General features: G+C 39.6%; 1 protein-coding gene across 2 annotated transcripts in view; it reads left to right on the top strand.

Annotated features, from left to right (window-relative positions):
- Positions 1–25,461, top strand: part of spop (speckle type BTB/POZ protein) — a 74,951-nt gene that overhangs the window by 33,361 nt on the left and 16,129 nt on the right. For both annotated transcript variants that reach the window (XM_079890663.1, XM_079890664.1), the window contains exons 3-6: positions 7,343–7,665; positions 9,939–10,060; positions 10,195–10,346; positions 20,326–20,453. In XM_079890663.1, the coding sequence (XP_079746789.1) occupies positions 7,588–7,665; positions 9,939–10,060; positions 10,195–10,346; positions 20,326–20,453 (480 nt within the window). In that variant the 5' untranslated portion in view covers positions 7,343–7,587. The remainder of the gene's footprint in view (positions 1–7,342; positions 7,666–9,938; positions 10,061–10,194; positions 10,347–20,325; positions 20,454–25,461) is intronic.

The raw sequence follows: 25,461 nt of genomic DNA, 5'->3' as shown, positions 1-25,461 counted from the left end.
CACTTATGCGCACCGCACTTCAATAAGCCGAAATAACGCGGGTTTTAAATGCCGGGAGAAATCAGAGGCAAAAATCTAAAAGTCGATCGGTACTTACTTATGACTTGACTCTGATAAAGGAAAATGGGTTAATCCGTTTACATGACCACATGCATTGTCAGTTTATTCAGCATAATCGAGTTAATAACGTGCATGTAAACGCGATCATTCCCTGAAAACGAAAGCAGAAACGGACTGCGCTTTCACTGCATTAACTGCGCGTTCTCTCAGAGACGACGGTGGATATAACGGTAGGCTACAGCATCTTAATTTACTGGCTTAATATTTCTCTTGTGGACTTACATTATTGACAGTGAAAAAAATAGAAGAATATTTCTTGTTAAACAAGTTTGAAGTTGCTTGTGATTTTCACAGGCAGAGTTTCACAGATGCTTCGTGTAGCCTACTAAAGACTTTATTAGGCCTAGGCGGCCTATATAATTTTATTGATATTATTATTATAATTAATATTTTGTAATTGTACTGTTTTTAGTGTTTTTACTGTCATTAAATATTTTGTTAATGTGCTATGGAAACAAAATACTGACGAACAACGATGCCGCGTCTTCATCTTGGCTCTGTATAAGAATGATGCGTCTGTTAAAACAAGCACTCTTGGCAATTTGTGAATGGATCACCTTGCAATTCAATTTCGTTGTGGGATGTAATTTTTTTCTGTTTTAAAAATATTTTCTTTGAGGAGTCCTCATACGCGCGCGTCGGTGACGTTGCATGTGTGGTTATGTGATGTCGCAAGTGTGGTTATGTGGTGAGATGTCGTTATGAATTTAGGCACGGCAAATATAATTGTAACTATACTAGCTTCATAATAATAATAATGATTTAATACATTAATAGGAAAACGAGCCAATTATCGTATTGATATCGTCAAAGGCATCTGCCATCGGCGATATCTCTGTCTATCGTCGATACACGATACTATCGTCTATCGGCACAACCCTATTACACAGCACGTTTGAGCTTCCACAAGAGCCAATGAGGTTCATTCTTGTTACGCAGCACGTTTGAGCTTCCACAAGAGCCAATGAGGTTCATTCTTGTTACGCAGCACGTTTGAGCTTTCACAAGAGCCAATGAGATTCATTCTCATGTTACACAGCACGTTTGAGCTTCCACAAGAGCCAATGAGGTTCATACTTGTTACGCAGCACGCTTGAGCTTCCACAAGAGCCAATGAGGTTCATTCTCGTGTTACGCAGCACGCTTGAGCTTCCACAAGAGCCAATGAGGTTCATTCTAGTGTTACGCAGCGTGTTTGAGCTTCCACAAGAGCCAATGAGGTTCATTCTTGTGTTACACAGCATGCTTGAGCTTCCACAAGAGCCAATGAGGTTCATTCTTGTTACGCAGGACGTTTGAGCTTTCACAAGAGCCAATGAGGTTCATTCTTGTTACGCAGCACGTTTGAGCTTTCACAAGAGCCAATGAGATTCATTCTCATGTTACACAGCACGTTTGAGCTTCCACAAGAGCCAATGAGGTTCATACTTGTTACGCAGCACGTTTGAGCTTTCACAAGAGCCAATGAGGTTCATTCTTGTTACGCAGCACGTTTGAGCTTTCACAAGAGCCAATGAGATTCATTCTCATGTTACACAGCACGTTTGAGCTTCCACAAGAGCCAATGAGGTTCATACTTGTTACGCAGCACGCTTGAGCTTCCACAAGAGCCAATGAGGTTCATTCTTGTTACGCAGCACGCTTGAGCTTCCACAAGAGCCAATGAGGTTCATTCTCATGTTACACAGCACGTTTGAGCTTCCACAAGAGCCAATGAGGTTCATACTTGTTACGCAGCACGTTTGAGCTTCCACAAGAGCCAATGAGGTTCATTCTTGTTACGCAGCACGTTTGAGCTTTCACAAGAGCCAATGAGATTCATTCTCATGTTACACAGCACGTTTGAGCTTCCACAAGAGCCAATGAGGTTCATACTTGTTACGCAGCACGCTTGAGCTTCCACAAGAGCCAATGAGGTTCATTCTTGTTACGCAGCACGCTTGAGCTTCCACAAGAGCCAATGAGGTTCATTCTTGTTACGCAGCACGTTTGAGCTTTCACAAGAGCCAATGAGATTCATTCTCATGTTACACAGCACGTTTGAGCTTCCACAAGAGCCAATGAGGTTCATACTTGTTACGCAGCACGCTTGAGCTTCCACAAGAGCCAATGAGGTTCATTCTCGTGTTACGCAGCACGCTTGAGCTTCCACAAGAGCCAATGAGGTTCATTCTAGTGTTACGCAGCGTGTTTGAGCTTCCACAAGAGCCAATGAGGTTCATTCTTGTGTTACACAGCATGCTTGAGCTTCCACAAGAGCCAATGAGGTTCATTCTTGTTACGCAGGACGTTTGAGCTTTCACAAGAGCCAATGAGGTTCATTCTTGTTACGCAGCACGTTTGAGCTTTCACAAGAGCCAATGAGATTCATTCTCATGTTACACAGCACGTTTGAGCTTCCACAAGAGCCAATGAGGTTCATACTTGTTACGCAGCACGTTTGAGCTTTCACAAGAGCCAATGAGGTTCATTCTTGTTACGCAGCACGTTTGAGCTTTCACAAGAGCCAATGAGATTCATTCTCATGTTACACAGCACGTTTGAGCTTCCACAAGAGCCAATGAGGTTCATACTTGTTACGCAGCACGCTTGAGCTTCCACAAGAGCCAATGAGGTTCATTCTTGTTACGCAGCACGCTTGAGCTTCCACAAGAGCCAATGAGGTTCATTCTCATGTTACACAGCACGTTTGAGCTTCCACAAGAGCCAATGAGGTTCATACTTGTTACGCAGCACGTTTGAGCTTCCACAAGAGCCAATGAGGTTCATTCTTGTTACGCAGCACGTTTGAGCTTTCACAAGAGCCAATGAGATTCATTCTCATGTTACACAGCACGTTTGAGCTTCCACAAGAGCCAATGAGGTTCATACTTGTTACGCAGCACGCTTGAGCTTCCACAAGAGCCAATGAGGTTCATTCTTGTTACGCAGCACGCTTGAGCTTCCACAAGAGCCAATGAGGTTCATTCTCGTGTTACGCAGCACGCTTGAGCTTCCACAAGAGCCAATGAGGTTCATTCTAGTGTTACGCAGCGTGTTTGAGCTTCCACAAGAGCCAATGAGGTTCATTCTTGTGTTACACAGCATGCTTGAGCTTCCACAAGAGCCAATGAGGTTCATTCTTGTTACGCAGGACGTTTGAGCTTTCACAAGAGCCAATGAGGTTCATTCTTGTTACGCAGCACGTTTGAGCTTTCACAAGAGCCAATGAGATTCATTCTCATGTTACACAGCACGTTTGAGCTTCCACAAGAGCCAATGAGGTTCATACTTGTTACGCAGCACGTTTGAGCTTTCACAAGAGCCAATGAGGTTCATTCTTGTTACGCAGCACGTTTGAGCTTTCACAAGAGCCAATGAGATTCATTCTCATGTTACACAGCACGTTTGAGCTTCCACAAGAGCCAATGAGGTTCATACTTGTTACGCAGCACGCTTGAGCTTCCACAAGAGCCAATGAGGTTCATTCTTGTTACGCAGCACGCTTGAGCTTCCACAAGAGCCAATGAGGTTCATTCTCATGTTACACAGCACGTTTGAGCTTCCACAAGAGCCAATGAGGTTCATACTTGTTACGCAGCACGTTTGAGCTTCCACAAGAGCCAATGAGGTTCATTCTTGTTACGCAGCACGTTTGAGCTTTCACAAGAGCCAATGAGATTCATTCTCATGTTACACAGCACGTTTGAGCTTCCACAAGAGCCAATGAGGTTCATACTTGTTACGCAGCACGCTTGAGCTTCCACAAGAGCCAATGAGGTTCATTCTTGTTACGCAGCACGCTTGAGCTTCCACAAGAGCCAATGAGGTTCATTCTCGTGTTACGCAGCACGCTTGAGCTTCCACAAGAGCCAATGAGGTTCATTCTAGTGTTACGCAGCGTGTTTGAGCTTCCACAAGAGCCAATGAGGTTCATTCTTGTGTTACACAGCATGCTTGAGCTTCCACAAGAGCCAATGAGGTTCATTCTTGTTACGCAGGACGTTTGAGCTTTCACAAGAGCCAATGAGGTTCATGCTTGTTACGCAGCACGTTTGAGCTTCCACAAGAGCCAATGAGATTCATTCTCATGTTACACAGCACGCTTGAGCTTCCACAAGAGCCAATGAGGTTCATTCTCGTGTTACGCAGCACGTTTGAGCTTCCACAAGAGCCAATGAGGTTCATTCTCATATTACACAGCACGTTTGAGCTTCCACAAGAGCCAATGAGGTTCATTCTCGTGCATCAAGCAAGATCGTTTAAGCTTTTGTTTATGTTTGCTAAACAATGTTTATATGTGAATAAAAGACTACATGAAATCTGATCATATAAAACGATTGAGCCTCCTCAGAAAATTTAGACTAAACTGCTCGACTCCAATCAATTAGTTTTACGATCTCTTTATGAACTTTTTGAAGCGTCAAAGTGGTAGTTGCGTAGCTGCCAATGGAAAGCTCTCAGATTTAAAATATCTTCATTTGTATTTTGAAGATGGACGAAAGTCTTATGGGTTTGGAACTATATAAGGTTGAGTAAATGATATAATTTTCGCTTTTGGGTGAACTAACCCTTTAAGCGGTTTTAGAGCAAATATATAAATATTGAGTTGTAATTTGACTGTATCATCCAGTCCTAGTGTGTGGGTGGGAAATGGATGAGATGCTCTGTACTTCTAAAAAAGTTTTGAATTGACCTTTTCATTCTCCTAATGTTTTTTTTTTCTCTCCTTCCCACAATACACTTTGTTTTGCACTTTGTTCGTTTTTTTTCTCCGTCATGTACTCTCTCACACTGTCTTCTTCAAATCGCTGCACAGTTTCCAGAAGGTTCCGCCGGGCCACGGTCTATCCTTTCAATCAGATGCTAATTAAGGGAAAGAAACGTCTCCGTCTCCCTCGCTCGCAGACGAAGGGACGTGCAGGTTGAGTGAGAAAGGGGAGAGAGGAGTGCAAGATGGTAAAAATGGAGAAAGGAATGAGAAATGAAAGGTTGATTAGGTCGCTTCAGATTGAGAAAAGAGAAGATAATACTTGTATTTTTTTTTAAAGTTTGGTTAAAATCAAAGGTCCCCCAGTCGACATGTCTAGTAAATGTTCAACTTTTCATAACTTTGTGATCTGACCGAAGAAAATCTCACTGTTCTGTGAAGTAAATTAAAAAGTTACCTACATGTGACGTCTTTTAATAAAGACGATTCTGCCCTGCTCATGACCATGAGGATCTTTAACCATGACCATGTCTTCTTTAAACATTTATAAATGTCATGCACAAAGCGAGAAATTTACTTTGTTGCTTTAATTGGTAATCAGTCCTGCTTCTGTCGGACTGTTTTTACATCCATTAATTAGCCTTATTAATGACTTACTGTACTGTTAGACAAGTGGCTAGTTTGGTGTTTCTGGTCAGTTCATTAATGGCTGGGGTGTATCCAGCTAACGATTAAAGTGCCTTAATTAGCAGCAGGGATAGAAAAATAAGGATTAGTCCTGGGGTTCTGTTTTATTTATTTATTTTTTGATCTGAAGAAAAAAAGATTGAAAAGGTTTAAGGTTCAGAGGGTTGAGGGGAAATGAACAAGAGAGCCAATAGAATGATGAATGTGCTTTTCTTCTGGAAAAGAGAGGAGGGCTGTTTCACACAATGGGAAAAGAAGAAATATTTTTTCCCTCTAGCATTATAAGCATGTTGCTTTGACAGATTTAAACTCGCTGTAGTTGCTGATGGTGCTTCAGAGGTCTGGCTTTTACAGTAGTACTTACTTAGACGTACTGAACTAGATCAACAAAATGGAGATCAAACATCCCTCTTTATTTGGTGGTTTGTTTGATTCTGCATATTTTTGTGGTTTGTGCATATGTTCAAGAAAGATGGTAGACTTGTTTGTCAATGTGCGAAATCAACAAATCTGGGGCCGTATTCACAAAGCATTTTATCTTACCACTAGGAGTACTCCTAAATCGCACCAAAAGATTTTAGCTAGGAGTTTTCTCTTAGAAGTTATTCACAACGCCTTTCAGACCTACTCTTAGTAAAGAAAAATGACAACTCCTAAACTAAGAGTGAGTCTTCGTTGCTATGGATGACGTCATTACTCATGCACGAGCTTGACTGAAGTGACCACCTTGATTGGCTGATGATTGTAACACGGGAATGATTCCAAACACCTCCCCTACGATGATGAGTGACAGGTGACAGGTCTGAGAATGCGTGCGCTACACAAGTAGTGCGAAGGACGGAAGATGAATAACTGAATAAATAGCCTAAATGAATAAAGAGTAAGGCTAAACAAATAGCCTAGTAGCCTAATGAAACATATGGATTGATGCAATATCTTTGCAACATTATTGAATTAATCTGTCACTATATGCCTCTGCCTACGTTTGCAAAGAGAAGAACATTTTAATTTGATTCACAATGAAACGTTACAATTAGTTTACATGCAATGAGTAGTTTTGGTTGTTGTTGGTGGCGTTATTGCATCCCTAGTTATGCCTACAATGCAAAATTGTTCCCTCGTGATTGGAAGCTCCTGTAGCCGCCGCATACGCATTTCAAAACATCGCAACGTGAAATGCCACAAAAAGCGGTTTGTGAATAGGTCTTAGTGAGTTAGGAGTCCTCTCGACGACTTTTAAGCTGTCCCAGGCTTAGGTGCTACTTTTAGGGCTAAAATGCTTCGTGAATTACTCTTAGTCAAAAAAATTAGGAGTCCTAAAGTTACGAGTGACACGCCCATTATTTTTAGGAGTTGCTCCTAAATTCGCCAGTTAGGAGCTACTTTTAGCCTTTAAATTATTTGTGAATACGGCCCCAGGTGTTTTTCTTTCTTATAAAGAACAGTCTGGAATTGTCTGTTTTTGATTTGCTGAAGGTGGATGTTTATGGTGAATCAGTTGTCCAGTCTCTCCACTTACCATGACTTTAACACATTTATTTATAAAATAATTATTTTATAATTTTTGATATGATTTATTTGTATACATGAACTACAGACATTTATAATAATAGTAGTAATTGTAGTGTTTATTAATAGTAATTTTGTTCAAATTTATATAAAAAATGTAAATCTATTTATTTATAGGCTAATAATATTACTTTTCTCACAATAAACAATTCATTCAAGTGATGTAGCTCAGTAGCGGCCCAGCATCATTTCTAAGATCAAAGTTTAAAGCCTATCACTACAAGAGTTTGATATAAATAATCAATCTGTTTCTGCTCTCTGTATTCTCTACTACAGGATAAACTGAACCGCTCACAGAAAAACACTTCAAGGTTCTGCCTGCATTCCCTTCATGTTCTCTGGGTTACGCTGAACACGAGTGTGTGCCCGGATCCTGGCGGCGGCTGTGAAGTACACATGCGTGCGTGTGGATGTATTTGCTTCTGAGTGAGTAATCACGTGTGTGCGTTTTGACGGGGACGTTCTGCGGTGGCTGGCGTAGTGACCCTCCCCCTGCCCCACCCCCACGCTCAAAACTGGCGATGTCCAGGGTGCCGAGTCCGCCCCCTCCTGCTGAAATGACCAGCGGCCCTGTGGCCGAAAGCTGGTGTTACACACAGGTGAGTGAGTGTGCGTGTGTGGTTCTGGGTCTGTGAATCTACAACAGTGGTGCTCGATTCAGCTTGTCCACCTTCATAGTGAGTTTCATGTCTAATTAAACACACCTGAACACGTTAATCAAACTCAATGGGTTCAGTTCAAAATTACAGGCAGGTGTGTCTGAGCAAGACTGGAACTAAAGTGTGCAGGAAACTAGGGGTGCGTCTCAATCAGCTCCCTAGTTCAGCCTCATGTGGAGCATCGATGCTCACTGTGTTCTCTAAACGGAAGTTATGAAGCACGAAACATAAATTTATGTGAGCCAAATCACTACACATAATGGCACACGATAGATGGTTTTTAGAAATAAAAAACATAATTTTATTATATTTCAGCATAAACATCTCTAGACAGGTAATGAACATAATCTAGCTAACATTTTTAATTTACTCACGGCTGAAATTGTGCACGTATATGTAACAAGCTAAGTATTTATAATGTACTTTAAATAACAAGTAATTTGAGAAAGATATCAGTTCTGCTGTTGTTCATAAATCCCAGTGGTGATGTTGTACAATGAGGAAGTTAGAGGGTCCTTAATGTCCTTACTAGTGTCCGAATTCATGTACATGATATACTGATTCACGACCTAGGAAGCTAGAGAGCTGATTGAGATGCACCCTAGATTTCCAGGTGCAGATCTGAGCACCCTGGTGTCCCAGACACATAATAAGCCTCATGTGATGATGATAAATGTCCAATCAACAGGCCCATGTGGGATTGGCATACTTTTTTCTTTGCAAAATGTATTTAAAAGTAGTTTTGAAATAGCATTTTAAAGGTCAAAATTAACACACACTTGGAGCACCCTTGTTGTTTCAAATCCCTGTGAATTTTATCCTGTGGAACACAAATGGTGAAGTTTATCAGAATGTTCACGTTGTACTTTTTCATTCAACAAAATCATACAGTTCTTCAAAAAGGACCAAAACACCATTAAGTCTTCTGAAAACATATAATAGCTTTAGAATCCAAAGTCTTTATTCACTTATTATCTTATTCAAAGAAATTAACATTTATTAATTAATTTGTATTTAAAGGGATAGTTCACCCAAAAATGAAAATTCTGTCATCATTTACTCTCCCTCAAGTTGTTCCAAACCTGTATGACTTTCTTTCTTCTGCTGAACACAAAAGAAGATATTTTGAAGAAAGTCGGCAACCAAACGACTGATGGACCCCATTGACTTCCATAGTAGGAAAAAAAAAAAGTGTTTAGCAGAAGAAAGGAAGTCATACAGGTTTGGAACAACTTGAGGGAGAGTAAATGATGACAGAATTTTCATTTTTGGGTGAACTATCCCTTTAAAGGAAGTAAATTAATGTAAACTTAAATACAGTCAATAATATAATATAGATAGAATAATATGGAACTAATATTGAATGCTGTGAACGATGGGCAGAGTTTTCCAAGGCCTGCATTTGAAGTATTTTGTATTTTAGGTACAATGTATTTTACTGAGGCAGTGAGATATAAAATAAAATAAATAAATAAAAAGCGTTTTTGAAAGAAGTCTCTTTTGGGGTGGTCTCTCTGAGGCTGTATTTATTTGATCAAAAATACTCCCCAAACAATAATATTGTGAAATATCATTAGAATTAAAAATAGCTGTTTTCTATTTGAATACATTTTAAAATGCAATTTATTATTGTGATGCAAAGCTGAATTTTCAGCATCATTATCCCTGTCTTCACTGTTGAAAGAAAAGTTAAATATTTTTGTGGAAACCATAATTTTTTTTTTATGAATAGAAAGTACGGAATTTAGAAATCTAAAAGTCTTTACTGTCACTTCTGACCAATTTAATGCACCCTTGTTGAATAAAAAACTATTAATTTCTTTAATAAACTTATAAAAAATGATCTAGCAGTCTGTGTAAAAATATGTAATGGCCATTATCTTCTCTGTGTTTTGAGCTTGTGTGACTTCACAAGGTCCTCCAGCGTGTTCAGAATCCCCACGACTAGTGAAACATGTTCCATTAATGCCTTCATTTATCTCGCCTTCATTCTCCCCCAGTGTTTTTGTTTGAGGTTTTTTTATTCCTTGTTCTCCCCATCCTGTTTGTTGTCAGAGCGCATTAAGATAAAAGGTGGTTTTGATGTGTCGCTTTTTGATGTCTTGGCCAACACTTGTGGATCTAATGTAGAAAAGGGTGGAGGAGAGGGTAGATGAATAAATGGAAGAATGAAGCGTCTTGTCTGTTATCTTCTTTCTTCTGTGTTTGTCCAGATCAAAGTGGTTAAGTTCTCCTATATGTGGACCATCAACAACTTCAGCTTCTGCCGGGAGGAGATGGGCGAGGTCATCAAAAGCTCCACGTTCTCCTCAGGGGCCAATGACAAGCTCAAATGGTAGGAAGGGAAGGAGCACACTTGGATTTGCATTACATTTAAAAAAAAAAAATTTTTGGTCAGATAAACTCTATTTGTTTAGAATGAAATAAAGCCTATATCTGCTGATGTAAGATTCTTTGTTTTTTGAGCAGGTGTTTGCGAGTGAATCCAAAAGGTCTTGATGAAGAGAGTAAAGATTATCTGTCGCTCTATCTTCTCCTGGTCAGCTGTCCTAAGAGCGAGGTTCGGGCCAAGTTCAAGTTCTCCATCCTTAACGCCAAGGGCGAGGAAACCAAAGCTATGGGTAAGATGTTGATTAAACTCTAAAGATTATAAAAAAGATATATAAAAAATATATATATTATTATCATTATCTGGTGAAGGGCTGTCCAGTACCATGGTGTGGTAGATATTTACTGCCTTTTTAGTGTTGGTTTATGTCCAAGTTACCAAAAAAGAATGACTTTAAAACCTGTTACATGAACCTCTAAGACTAGTCTTACAAGTTAGACATCACATTTTTTCCTTCATATGTTTTTTACATCAGTTACATAAAAACATAGATTGGCCTATTTGATACCGAAAAGTAATACTGACTGTCCCTGACTAACTGCTAGTGGGTCATATTAGAATAATGGCTATGTTAATGCAACGGTTTCACAGACAAGGTTTAAATCTAGTCACAGACTAAAATGCATGTTTGAGCTGTTTGAACTGAAAACGATTAGCACTGACAAATCTTATATAAAAAATATATAAGTGCCATTGTTTTGTCTCAAGATGCTCACCAGTAAGATTTTTTTTTTTTTTTCTAAGTCATGTTTATAAAAGCTACTTAAATGTCCTAAACGAACTAAGGCCTGATCCTGGCTTAGTCTAAGCCTTGTCTGTGAAACCAGGCCAAAGTATTTTATTATTATTATTTAATATATAAACTGTTTTTACATTGGTTTTCCAGCCAAAATAACTATATCGTTACAGTGAATTAAAATTGCTTGGTGTATTTCGTCATACCGCCCAACTCTAATCTAGTGTATAATTTGATCTCTTAAAAAAAAAAAAAAAATACATTTACATTTACATTTACATTTATTCATTTAGCTGACGCTTTTATCCAAAGCGACTTACAATTGCTATACATGTCAGAGGTCGCACGCCTCTGGAGCAACTAGGGGTTAAGTGTCTTGCTCAGGGACACATTGGTGTCTCACAGTGGATTCGAACCCGGGTCTCTCACACCAAAGGCTTGTGTCTTATCCACTGCGCCATCACCACCCCATGTATATACCCGTGTATAAGCAGAAGCAAATTTCTTTCTCGCATACTCATCACATTTACTGTTTTATGAAACATTTATTTAATCAGTGTTTTTGCAAACTAGCACAGTATCACTTGATTCCTTTAGGGAGCTGTAGAAGCTACAGACGCGGATACCTGCGAAACAGAGTTAATCAGACTAGCATGCCTTTGAAAGTGTGAATGGTCTTGTATTTTCTGTGAAAGTAATAACATTCAATGTGAACCTTTCCCCCTTGTAATATTAAATTTGAGGAAGGCGACAGTGTCTTAATTGAGATTTTTTGGGGGTGATGGCCTTAGGGCTGTCTTGTTTGATTGGTGTATGAGAGTTACAGAGGTTTTGGCCTTCAGTGAAACTGAATTTCACTCGCTCAGATGGAGCAACTTCATGGCTGATTTCAGTGTCTGCCTTTTTTTAAACCAAGTATTATTCATAGCTGGGGGTGTGTATTTCTTTAAGGTGGTTTTGTTATTCGCATAGGGAAAACATTTCTGATATGCTGGCGTGGATGTGAAAACCCAACAAATTTATACATTTTTATAAATATACAAAGTTACATTGAAAAGATCAATATGTATGATAAGAGTGTGGGTATGTGTGCGTTAGGTCGGTGAACTCTGTAGCTCACAGGGTCATGGAGTTTATAGTGTATAGAGAAGAAATAGTGCCCTAAAAGTTTGTTTGTTTGTTTGTTTGGTGAGAAACATTTTAATGTGCAACTAAACTTTCTGCTTTCCCCGAACACAATTCTGTCATCATTTACTCACCATCATATCACACTTTTCTTTCATGGAACACAAAGTAAGAAATGTTGTACCATTTGCTGTTTTTCATGCAATTTACAATGTATGAAGACTGTATTTTTTAAAGGGGTCATCAGATGCAAAATTCACTTTTATATGGTATTTGCATATAAATGTGTCTTTGCAGTGTGTGGACAACCACCATACAATGAAAGCAATCCATTCACTCCTTTTTTTTTTTTTAAACTCAAAAAGTCTTAAAAATCAAGCCATTTGGATTTTCTGAGCAATATGATGTCATATTGCTTATGCTCCGCCCACGACCGCGGGCTGTCCCGTATTAGCATATTTCCGCCCTCAGCCATTTGTATACTGTCTGCCAAGGCAGCACTTTACGTGTCTTGTGTCAACACCCCCCATGGAAGAGAGGGGTGGGGTGAGCAGTTGCTCATTATTATTTAAAGAGACATGCACCGAAAATGGGTCGCTGTGAACAGAGCTGTTTTTGAGGAGGTAAAAATTGTGTTTTTACACAACCAGTGAGGAATTTTAACAAAAAGTACTTTAACATGACAAACGTTTACAAACCAAACGTTTACACGAAGACCCTAAAGAATCATACCAACTTGTGGAAAATGGGAATTCGATGACCCCTTTAAGCTTCAAAAAGGATGCAAAAGCAACATATAAGTGACTATATGACTTGTGCACTATATTTTGGGTGTTTCAAAGCCATATGATTGATTTGTGTAACAAACAGACTGAAAATATTCCCCATCATTTAGCTGTTAACCACTCTGACTGATCATTGAGTGAGTTAGTGAGTGAAACTCGAGAACTGGAACATGAACAAATCTTCCATTTTGTGAACTGAATCAACTGCCAAGGACAACTGGGGCAAATTTCAAGGAAATTAAAAATTTTGTGTGTATATATCACACAATATTTGGACCGTAAAACTCCTTTAAAACTCTCATCACGAAATATCTGCTTGTTTGAGGAACAACAGAAAACGCTTTCTTTTTTCTTTGTTCTCTGTGAACTATAAATCGCTATCATTAAAATACGTTTTTTAACTCTTTCCCCACCAGCGTTTTTGATCACCCCAGAATATTTTGTTGTATGAATATCTGAACATGCAATATATCAAAAGAAAGAACAGACCCTCTTTAAAAAAAAAGTTTTATTCTAGCTTGCATTCTTTTTTTTATCACCACTTGAATATGGGTCAATTTAATAAAAAAAAAGCAACATTTTGAACAAAAAGCTGAGAAAATCACGATTTTGTAAATTAGTTTTTATCTACGTCTAGATCGGATTCAGAATGATGATCAAAACATAGATGGAGTAGATTGAGTCCATCAACACCACTAATGCTTGCATAGTCCTATAGCTCGTCCTGGGTTAACATTTCATTGTCACATTGGGCAGTTTTGATTTATATGCTGTTTAATGTTAATGATCGCAATATTTTACATATTCATATGATTACAAATAAGATCGCTTGTTTTTGCGTCGTCTTCGCACATGTTTTGATCAGGAGATTCATCACTCTTTCAGAAGATGTCATAGCGCCCCCTACCATATAACAGTGGAAACACAGAAAATTCTGTGTTTGGCGGGGAAAGAGTTAATGGCCTATGAACAAAACTGTAAATGCACATTAACATATAGATTTTGACCTAAAATTGTCCTCAACCTGTACTTGTGTGATTTTAGGCTGAGAGCTTAAGCTGATAAACTGCCCCTGAATAATCCTTGCGCAGATTCTGGCAGTTTTATATGAGCCTGTATTAGATGTTTCACAAAAGATAGCTTGCATCCTAGAGAGATGAAACTGATATGCAGGCAGCAATCACACTCATCTTTTTGAAGAATCTCACATATGAGCAGAGGAACAGGAGTGAAAGAAAGAGAAAAGGGTGCCAGATTGTGGCAGTGAGATGAGAGGTTGAACAACCCTGTCTCTCATTTTCCAATTTTCTCATTTTCTGCACCTTAATGGGCGAGAAGGCGCTCCTTGTGTTTTGTCCCGCACTCCCCCCACTCCTACACTCAACATTCTCTCCATTTAGCGCCCCTCCGGAATGTGGGGAGGGTGACGTGCTTGGGGCGTCCCCGGGGACAAAGAAGCACCGACAGCCTCCTTACAGTGGATGGGGAGAGTTTTTAAAGCGGGACGCAGGATGAAAATATGGCAGCAGAAATTGCTCTATCGGTTCTGGATCATTTAGAATCCAATTTAATCCTGCCCTCCTCCTGGGGGAGAGCGAGATGAACGAGAGAGAACGGGGGAGGAGGGGTGAAGCAGAAGTGGAGAGAGAGAAATAAAAACAAAGTAAAGTGCTTTAATTAAGAGGGCTACGAAAAGGCACTGGGACTCTGCAGCATGACTTGTGTTTATGGAGTCAGTCCTACGCATGACGCCGAGCAAATAGAAGTGCAGAGGAACCTGTTCCCCTCTGAGGATCGATGATCAGGTTTGACGGACACATGAAACCAGTTTCAGGAGAACACTGTGTATGTAGTCTGCTGCAATGGCTTGCAGATTTCTTTCAGGTGCTGCTCGGGTTTTTTTGAAGCAGGGGTCTTGTTTGTCTTGGAAAAAGATTTCTTTTTATTTCAGCTCAAGTCAAATTTCCAGACGAATTGTGAACCTTAATAACGAGAGCTCCCAAGGAAGAAATCAAAGAACCACCTGAAGTGAAGTCAGAGATGCTCCAAAACCCCCCAATCACAAAACAATCACTAAACTCCACTTTATAGCATAGAATAAATAATGTCTACAGAAGCAACTTATTACTTAAAGTTAACACATTAAATAATACAGAAATAAACTTGTTACTAAATTCACAGTTCAAATTTATGTACAAAAAAAGTACAAATTTATGTAACAGACTATATCTATATGAACAAAGAAGTATATTCTAAATGAATGGCTATATTATTAGATAGGCTACTACATGGATAGGTCAGTAGAATTTATTTTACGTCATTACCATGATCATCTTTTGCTACATCCCATTGCCAATCAGAAGTACACTACTGTTCAAAAGTCAGTCAGATTTTTTAAAATGTTTTTGAAATAAGTCAATTATGCTCACCACGGCTGCATTTATTTGATCAAAAATGCATCAAAATCAGTAATACAGTAAATTCCTGTGATTGAATTTTTTTTTGTGAGTAGGTTTTTAGAAATGGATATTTCTAAAGAGGCATTGGGCTAATAGAGAAATGAAAGATTCACACCGATGTAGGTTAGATGGATGTTGGGTAGTGTATAAACTACCTAGCTGACGATCTCTGCTCTGCGTGCCATGTGTAGTTATTCAGATGAGACTGCATGCTGGCAGATATTGATTCTGAACTTGCTTTATTGGCTATTGACCGTTTGATGAATATTTACACCAAAGAGCTTTACTGCTATTGCTCTCAGCCCCGCGTGGTCCATAGCTGTTAATACTCCCGTAGATCAACATTTATAACGCTGACCGTTTCACTGTAAAGCCACAGAAGAATGAGGTTTTGCAACATAACTGCTTTGTGATATCCATTTAAGTCATTTGCAGTCTATACATGTATTAATCAGAGTAGGAAATATTTTTTTGGCCTGCCAACCACATTTACTGGTGAGTATCTAGTTTTATCAGTAGTTTTCATTCAAATACATGTGATATAAACACACATTTTATAAAGGTTACCCGTCACATCTGTGCAGAAAGTACCCGCATTCGCCTGCTGGCAGGTCTTGATTGCTATTAAACTAATGCTATTAAACTGTGTTTGTTTCTGTTGTTCTCATATATATATATATATATATATATATATATATATATATATATATATATATATATATATATATATATATATATATATATATATATATATATATATATATATATATATATATATTTGTGTTTTAAATACTTTGCCGTGCTCTCATGTAGCTGGACTTTTGACTAACAACATAAATTGTGGTCCAAATTGCAGCTTATTCTAGCCAAGAACCACCCAGAGATCTGACTTTTTACAGACCCAATCGAGACAAGCCAGTCTAAGCTTATGGTTTATCATATCAGAGAGTTAAAGGTGTTTTGCTCTCTGTATGTTTGTATAGAAATGTCAAGGTTAGAGGAATTATTGGATAGTGTTTACACTAGCGGATTGTGTTGTTGCTGTTGTGAGAATGTCAGTTTACTCTCATTATTGTTCTGACACCGTGCTACTGAACTCTCTATTAATGGCAGAGTGCAAGTGGAGGATGTTTTTGTTGTTGTTGAAGCAAATGTGACCAATCTCTCTGTTTCTTTATTTAGTGTCATATAGCCAGACTTTTGACTATTCTTGTAAAATCTCTCCACTTTGCAGCTTATTCTGTCCAACAACCGCCCATGTAGACGGAAATCGACCATCTAACTAAAAGACCGTCTGCTAAAAGATATATAATTTGCTTGCTACTACGTGGCTTTTTTGGATATCTTTCAAAGACTAGATGCCATGGTCCTTGCAAATGTTGGCAAATCCAATAAGGAATTCTGCAGTAGAGAATAACCTGTGTATCCTGACACCTGAAAATTGCGAATGTGCAAGCCAATTGGATCAGAACTGGCTATTTCTGCCAACTTTAGCTGCTTTGTGTGTGTGCAGTGCAGTATGCATCAGGTCATCTGTGGGCGCTCAATGGGCATTTCGTCCAAGGCTGAGACTACTTAACGCCCTCAATGTCTTTCTCGAGGAGTTTGGAATTGTGGTGTTGCAGATTAAAATGGTTCGCTGTTGAACTCTGGTCAATTGATGCATGCCCACAGGAATTCACCTATTTTTGCTCACTTACAGACGTGTTTTAAGGTATGGGCAAACAGAACTTGACCTTTCAACCTCCCTGGCTTTCTGTGGGTGTATGCTTAGTGCATTTGTGATCCGAGCAACCTTCTCTTTTTCTCTCTGTGTGCCAGGACATTAGGCACTGTGCCCCAATGCCCAGTGCCGGGGCTTGAATATGTATTCCTACTGACTGCTCTTTCTTTTTCAATGCTTAAACCCTCTCTTATCCCTCGATATCTGCACAATCCATCTGTCAGTCCTTTCTTATTGGAGCGGTATTCTGTCAGACGTCCTAAAACACTCCTCCTCGCTGCTTGTGTATTCGTGTCCACAGAGGCTTGACCCTGGTTGGATGCCAACAGGAACTTTCCCTGCCCTACTGCAATTGGTTAGTTGCCAGACGTCCCCAATGAGAGCACAAATTTAGCCACTGCCCTGATCTGACCTCAGACTTCCTCGAGAGACCAATCAGTGTCTCTGTCACTTTTTCTTTCCACTTCCTCTCGCTCTCTCGCTCTGTCTCACCATCTTCTTTTTATATTTCTTAAAGTTTTGTGCATCTGTGGTCAAGGATTTTGCTAAAGCATGTGGAATGTAATAGTTTTTTGGCTGTTTTTGTCATGGAATGAGCAGCAAAGTTGCTTTCACCTGTTGTGTGTTCATGCCAGTATGGTGTGGGGTTTGAAAAATTAAGTTTTTAAATTCTGCTTCTCCCAGTTAATAGGTGAGTAACTTGATTTACTGGGAAGTTCTTGATGCTGGGGAGGGTTAATTACCCACAGGTCCATCAGCATCTTCTCCAAAGCAGCTGAATCAAAACATGCCATCTGTGAACACTCCTGTCTGTTCAATTCGAGACATCACAACTCATGAGCAATACAGGCAGTCCTGAAAGCCATACTTCAACAGAGCCTTAAATAATGTGTCATCTAATGAAGAGTTGAGAGCCACAGTTCTTTAACGATACATCAAAATAACACGGGCAGCGTGGACACGCACTGACTGAAGACGATACTTTTTTCACCTGTTTGCAAAATGTGTAAAATATTAACACTGAACTATGGTGAACCAAAGTGAGTCTAGCCGATGTGTAAGTTCACCACTAAATCAAAAGGCAACTTTTAAATTTTATATTTTGTTTTAATTTAACAAAAATAAAGTGACACTTTGCCATTTTATGTATTTTACCATTTTTTTGACAACTTGGCACATTTGTGTACAAATGTTATACAAATGTCTAAAAGTATAATTTGTAAAGAGTTAATACATCTGAAATACATTTGAAAAAATATAGTATTACACTAATTAAAAAAATGTAATTGACATCTGCTTATTTGTCACAGTGTTTTTCTAAAATTGACTTTTCTATATGCAAAATATAGTAATCATTATAATCAGTATTATATTAGCCTTTGTGGTATCTGGATACCAGCATCAGTCTTTGGAAAGTTACTGTGACTCAAGTTCTGTTTTGACGGGAGACAAGGGTCTTCCTGAGGCATGTGTTTTGTTGCCCTTCCACTGCTCCCCCATTGTGTGGATGACTGTCACAGTCGAGCTGTGAACACAGCCATTTCACACCATGTTAAACCCCCCCCCCCACACACACACACACACTACAGCAGCAGATTAACCCAAAATGATTTGAGCCCCAGCTGCACTTGGCTGACGGAGAAAAGAGGAAAGATGCTTCACTAGAACAAGTGTAACGTTTAGGAAGGGAGGATGTCACGCTTGATAGAGTGTGCTTGTCACACATACCCACAATGCAACAAAAGCACAAAGGAATCTATTCATCTCTCCTGTTTTCACTCTTCCCCACTTAATGTGTCATGAATTTCTCTTCTCTCCACTTCTGTGCGTGAAAGTAGTGACAAAGGAGAAATCCTCCTGTAGGTAATGTCGATATATGTCTTGATTCAGCATCACTTTCTTGTATTTTTGTTCTTCATCCTTCTCTTATTTTTCTTCTCCATGCTGTTCTTGCTCTTCCTCTTCTCCGTTTTCTTCTTTCTTCTCCTCCTCATCCCTTCATCCTCCTTCCCCTCCCCTTCCCCCCTCCTCCTTCCCCTCTATTCCTCCTCATCCCTTCCTCCTTCTCCTCTTCCTCCTCCTTTCCCTCTTCCTCCTCCTTTCCCTCTACTCCTCCTCCCTCCCTTCCTTCTACTCCTCCTCCTTCCTCTCCTTCCGTTCCTCCTTCTCCTTCCCCCTTTCCCCCTTCCTCCACTTCTCAATCTCCTCCTTCCCCTTTTCCTCCTTCTCCCCCTTCTCATTCTCCTCCTCCTCCTCCTCCCACTTCTGCTCCTCCTCCTCCCGCTTCTGCTCCTCCTCATCCCTTCCCCTCCTCCTCCCCCTCTACACCTCCCCCTTCCCCCCCTCCTCCTTCTCCTTCCCCTCTACTCCTCCCTACATTCCTCCTTCCCTTCCTCCTCCTCCTCCTCCTCCTTCTCCTTCTCTTCCTCCCCCCTTTCCTTCTCCTGCTTCACATCCTCCTTCTCCTACTTCCCCTTCTCCTCCTTTTTCTCCTCCTTCTTCCTCTCCTCCTTCCGCTGCTGCTCCTCCTTCTCATTCCCCTTCTCCTCTTCCTTGCCCTCCTTCTCCTCCTCTTCCTCCCGCTGCTGCTCCTCCTTCTCATTCCCTTTCTCCTTCCCTTTCTCCTTCTCCTCCCCCTTCCCCTCCTCCTTCTTTTCCTCCTCATTCTCTTTCTCATTTTCCTCCTCCTTATCCTTATCCTTCTTCTCCCTTTCCTTTTCTCCCCTCTAATTCTCCTCCTTTCTCTTACACTTCTCAACCAGATCCTGCTGGTCAGCTAAAACATCTGCAGTCAAGATGGAGTGAAGGTTTGAACATAGCAGCTATAAAAAAAATAAAAAAAACACAGTCTCTCTCTCTCTCTCTCTCTCTCTCTCTCTCTCTCTCTCTCTCTCTCTCTCTCTCTCTCTCTCTCTCTCTCTCTCTCTCTCTTTCTCTTTCTCTTTCTCTTTCTCTTTGTGTGTGTGTGTGTCTGTGTGTGTGTGTGTGTGTGTGCGTGCGTGCATGGAGGTTCATGCATTCATGCAGGTTTAATGTGCTTTCAGAGAAACAGCAGGAGAACGAAAAATCACAGAATAATCAGACTGGTTATAAAGCAGAAATTAATGGAGAGCAAGATTATAGACCTTGCCAGATAGGTGGAAAAGCCTCTTAAAGAGTATTTGGATTCAGATTAGTCTGATCTGTGTCTGTGAGATGTCTTGCATAGATTGTTTTTGCCTCAATCTAATACTTGACTGAATTAGCGGATGTTCTGTATTGTTTTGAAGGTTCTTTAGATGAAATTTATGTTGACAGGTCATGCCATTACAGAGACCTGGCGCAAGACCGGTGTTCTGTGTCCACCTAATCAATTTTGTGCCATTATGCTTTATTTTGTGCAGAGAGCCAGCGAGCGTATCGCTTCGTACAAGGAAAGGACTGGGGTTTCAAGAAGTTCATAAGGAGAGACTTTCTCCTGGATGAGGCCAATGGGCTGCTGCCTGATGACAAACTGACACTCTTCTGTGAGGTAAGTGATGCACGACCAATCATATGCTGAGCTTCCTTTCGTAGTTTTTTAGATATACTACTTTTCAAAAGTTTGGGCTCAAAGTCTCTTCTGCTCACCAAGGCTGCATTTATTTGATCAAAAATAGTCAAGACAGTAATATTGTGAATTATCATTACAATTGCAAATATTTTTAAGTTTTCTATTTTAAAGGGATGGTTCAGAGTAATTTCAACCTAGGGTCATTTGCACCATGACCTCGAGCCAAACACCCCCTCAGAAGCATTTTTTTCCCCTTTGTCGAACATTATTAAAGTTTGAGCTTATTTAGAGAGATCAGCCGAATGGCTTAGTGCAGGCGCTAACGGATCCTAGGATGTATCTCGGAAATTACCCCACTAATAATGGTACCAAACTTCTACAGTATAGTACAAGTAGGTTCTGTACTCATAAAACGAGGCATTGGAAAGTTTGTAAGTACATCAGCAGTTTATTTAAATAACACTTGCCTTGATGGCTTATGCTACTGCTAACCCGGACGTCGAGGTCACTTCCGGAATTTGGGAAAAGCCCGTAAAAGTCCTGGCAGAAAGCAACGGATAAGGATGTAGTGTAACGACGCCCAGTTCCAGGAATGCACTAATATTTTGTTGGTAGTACCAGTTTGCAACAATTATTAGTTAACACTAAGTTGTCAACACTTCCGAAAAAATAATAATTTTTTGGGGATATATTTCTATGGACTGTTAAATTCACTAAATTTTCCCTTACACTTGTGAGTTTTGCAAAGGAATTTTATGGGCTTTTCCCAAATCACAGAAGTGACCTCGACATCTGGGTTAGCGGTTGCATAAGCCATCAGGCAAGTGTTATTGAAATAAACTCCTGATGTGTTTACAAACTTTCCAATGCCTTGTTTTATGAGTACAGAACCTATTTGTACTACTGTATAAGTTTGGTACCATTCCGGGCATCATTAGTGGGGTAATTTACGAGATACAAACTTGGATACATTAGCGCCTGCACTAAGCCATTTCGGCTGATATCTCTAAATAAGCTCTAACTTTAATAATGTTCGACAAAGGGAAAAAAATAGCTTCTGAGGGGGTGTTTGGCTCGAGGTCATGGTGCGAAGGACCCTAGGTTGAAATTACTCCGAACCATCCCTTTAATATATTTTAAAATGTAAAGTAATGGCTGAATTGTTAGCATCATTACTCTACTCTTCAGAGTCACATTATCTTTCATTCTATTTTGCTGATTTGGTGCTCAAGACTAATTTCTTATTGTCAGTGTTGAAAACTGTGAAAACTGAGGCACTTTTTACATTCTGTTACAAAGTGTTCCAACAATAGCATTTATGTGAAACACAAATATGTTTTGATCAATTAGTACTTTAAATAAAAGTATTAATTGAAAAATAGTGTCTTTAAAATCATCCCCTTCAAAGCACTATAGTCATAGACATTCAGACGGATGCTTTTAGTTGTTACTCAATGCCTTGCAGTGTTTGAGCGTTCTGCTACAAGTGTTGTTTAGAAATAGTCAAACTCTAAAAAATAAATAAAAAGCCCCCTTGAGATCCCAGTTTTGTTCCGCTGCGCTCCGTCTAGCTGTTTTTGAACAGAAGTGCCTTATGTAAATACTCCCAAAGAAATGCGTCTGATAGGGGTCAGGTGATCCTGAAATCAACTTAAACTATTTAGTCGGCTAGTCTTGAAAATATGTAGTTTTACACATCCCTAATCAAGATGGATGAACTCTTTCCTTTCCCTTCTCCTCCTCCTCCTCCTTTCCACTCTCTTCCTGTATCTCATTACTATTTCCTAGAACTTTAGCATTGCCTCCTCCTTTGTTCCTTCTTGCACCATTCTTAACTCACATTTTTCCTCCCACAATTCCATTCTTATATATATATTTATTTTTTTGCCTACATTTGAGGTGTTTCTCTCTATTTCTTTTTTAGGTGTTAGCACCTTAAATAAGGGCCTGAGCATACATTCCTCTCTCTCTCTCTCTCCTTTTCTCCCTCTGTGTTTTTAATGAGGAGAGGGGTCCCATTAGAGGTGGAGTACTTGGTGTCATTGTGGCCAGTGAGATGGAGGGATTTAGGAGGAAAATGAGGATCTAATTCTGGTTTCTTTTTCTCCCACTTTAGACTGGCGACAAATCAGATTGATAACGCATCAGTTTTAGCTAATGATTCGTTGACTTTGGTAGCTATTTTCTTCTGTTCCTTTTCTAGTTCCAAGCTCCATTTTTCTTTTTCTAGAATTTTGTTCTTTCTCTCTCTCTCTCTCTCTCTCTCTCTCTCTCTCTCTCTCTCTCTCTCTCTCTCTCTCTCTCTCTCTCTCTCTCTCTCTCTCTCTCTCTCTCTCTCTCTCTCTCTCTCTCTCTCTCTCTCTCTCTCTCTCTCCTCCCTCTCTCCTTCACCTGTTCTTGCTTTCTCTTTCTTCTTCTTTCTCACTTCTCCGTCGCTCCCTCACTCCACCTACATCCTCCAGCAGGTAGATTGCTCATAGTAAATAAATGAGCTCTGCACTTCTCTCTCTCCATCTGACAGCAGCCATCTTTCACTCAGTGCAGCCATATGCCACACTGATATCTCAGAGATCCACTACGGCTGCAACATCTGCTGCTGATATATACGTACACACATATACACACACAAAAGTTAAGAAATGGTAGCAAGTTGAAGGAATAGTTCACTGAAAAATTAAGATTATTTATTCACTCTCGTACTTTTATGGTGCTTTTGCTTCCTTTTTTGAAGCTTGAAGCCTCTTATTTATTGCAGTTGTAATAAAAAGAGCGACAGATACAGTTCGTCAATTTCTCCTTTTACCATTTAAACGTTTAAAGTCAGTACTTTTTCATATTCAACCAGACTACATTTATTTGATCAAAAATATAGTAAGATAATGTAAAGCTGAATTATCAGCATCATTACCCCAGTCTTCAGTGTCACATGATCCTTCAGAAATCATTCTAATGATGATTTGCTGCTTCTTAAGCAAGCATTTCTTATTGTCAATGTTGAAAACGGTTGTGCTTAACATTTTGTGGAAACCTTGATACATTATTTGATGATTAGAAATTTAAAAAGAACAGCACTTATTTGAAATAGAAATATTTTACTACACTATAAATGTCTTCACTGTCACTTTTAATCAGTTTACTGTCCTTGCTGAATGTTAGTATTAATTTCTTTCAAAAAAGAACATTTAATGACCTCAGACTTTTGAACGATATTGTATGTTCCACAGAAGAAAGTCATACAAGTTTTGGACAACATGGTGTGGGGAAATTATAAGTGAACTGTCACTTTAAGAGGAAGGAATGTTCTGTACCTGCAGCATCTGCTTTGTTTCTCTTCACCCCCAAAACACTGAGGGCTCAGCAGAGATGAGAGTGTGATGAAGGGAAGGAGAAGTGCTAAACCATGTTACCTTAATGAAAGTGAAAGAGGATTTGATTGTGTTAGTATTTACACTGAAAGTTTATCTGTATACTGTACATTCACACAACATTATGTGACAAACTGATGCGTTACGATCCTCTGAGAAACACCCCAAAACGCATTAATCGTTTCCTCAGTGTTGTGCTTGCATCTCTACAAAAGTCAGAAATCCCTTTTCACGGATGTATGAGGTTGGTAGTCTCTCTGCGCACGAGTCAGCTCACACGCATACATTACCACATCGAGTTCGGTGAGACGAGAGGCAGATGCTGGTGTCAGAAGGAGGGAAAGGGAGGAATAAGATCAGATGAAGGAGAAAAAGGGAGGTTTGCGGTCAGGGCCAGACTTGAACAGCTTGAGTGGAAATGATGCGTGTAAAAACATATGTGTTGTCTGTAACCGAATGACTGTTTAAACACAACTCTGTCACAAACATACAGCTGCTCACAAATAAAGCTTGCATCTCTGTTATTCTGTATCTGTTTCTTTAGGATGCAGTGAGTGAAATTGATCACATAGTTTTGACATCAGATAATATAGACAATAGTTTCTGATAGCGGTGGGCATTATGACCTAAATCACGGTATGAGTAATTTTACATCAAGGTAGCAGTATCTACCTTATTCTTATCTTAAGAGCAGCTGCTGCCATTTGTAACTTGAATGTGCATGGCTTCTGGTTTCACGGACTTCCAGTTATTTTACATGTATAAAAACAGTTTATGCTTTTCTTTACACTAAATGTCAAAAATAAACAGACACATTCTGTCATACGTTTTGATAGATTATATATATGTGTGTCTATACAGTCGTGTGAAAAAGAAAGTACACCCCTTTGAGTTCTATGGTTTTAAAAATCAAAAAATCATCTGGTCTTTAGCAGGTCTTAAAAAAAGGTCACTTCATCCTCAGATGAATAACAACACATGACACATTAAACCGCATTATTTATTTAACAAAAATAAAGCCAAAATGGAGAAGCCATGTGTGACAAACTAAGTACACCTTATGATTTAATTACTTATAGAACCATCTTTAACAGCAATAACTAGAAGTAATCATTTCCTAAATGGCTTTATCAGTCTCTCACATTGTTCTGGATGAATTTTGACCGAAAAAAAAAAAAAAATGTTTGTGGGCATCTGTTTATGCACAGCTTTCTCAGGTCCTGCCACAGCATTTCAATCGGGTTGAGGTCTGGACTTTGATTGGGCCATTGCAACACCTTGATTCTTTTCTTTTTCAGCCAGTCTGTTGTAGATTTGCTGGTGTGCTTGGGGTCATTGTCCTGTTGCAAGGCCCAATTTTGACCAATCTTTAGCTGTCGGAAAGATGGACACACATTTGTCTCTAGAATACTTTGGTACGCAGAGGAGTTCATGGTCGACTCGAAGACCTTAAGATGCTCAGCAGGTCCTGTGGCTGCACAATTTCAAATCATCACCCCTCCACCACCTTGATGCTTGATTTGGCTTGGTTTCATTTGGTTTCCGCCATACGTCGCACTGTGCATTTTGGCCAAACATCTCCACTTTGGTCTCGTCTGTCCAAAGGACATTGTTCCAGAAGT

This window comes from Squalius cephalus (genome assembly GCF_949319135.1).
Source record: "Squalius cephalus genome assembly, chromosome: 1".
NCBI classification, from domain to species: domain Eukaryota; kingdom Metazoa; phylum Chordata; class Actinopteri; order Cypriniformes; family Leuciscidae; genus Squalius; species Squalius cephalus.
This window is presented reverse-complemented; position numbering and strand designations above follow the sequence as displayed.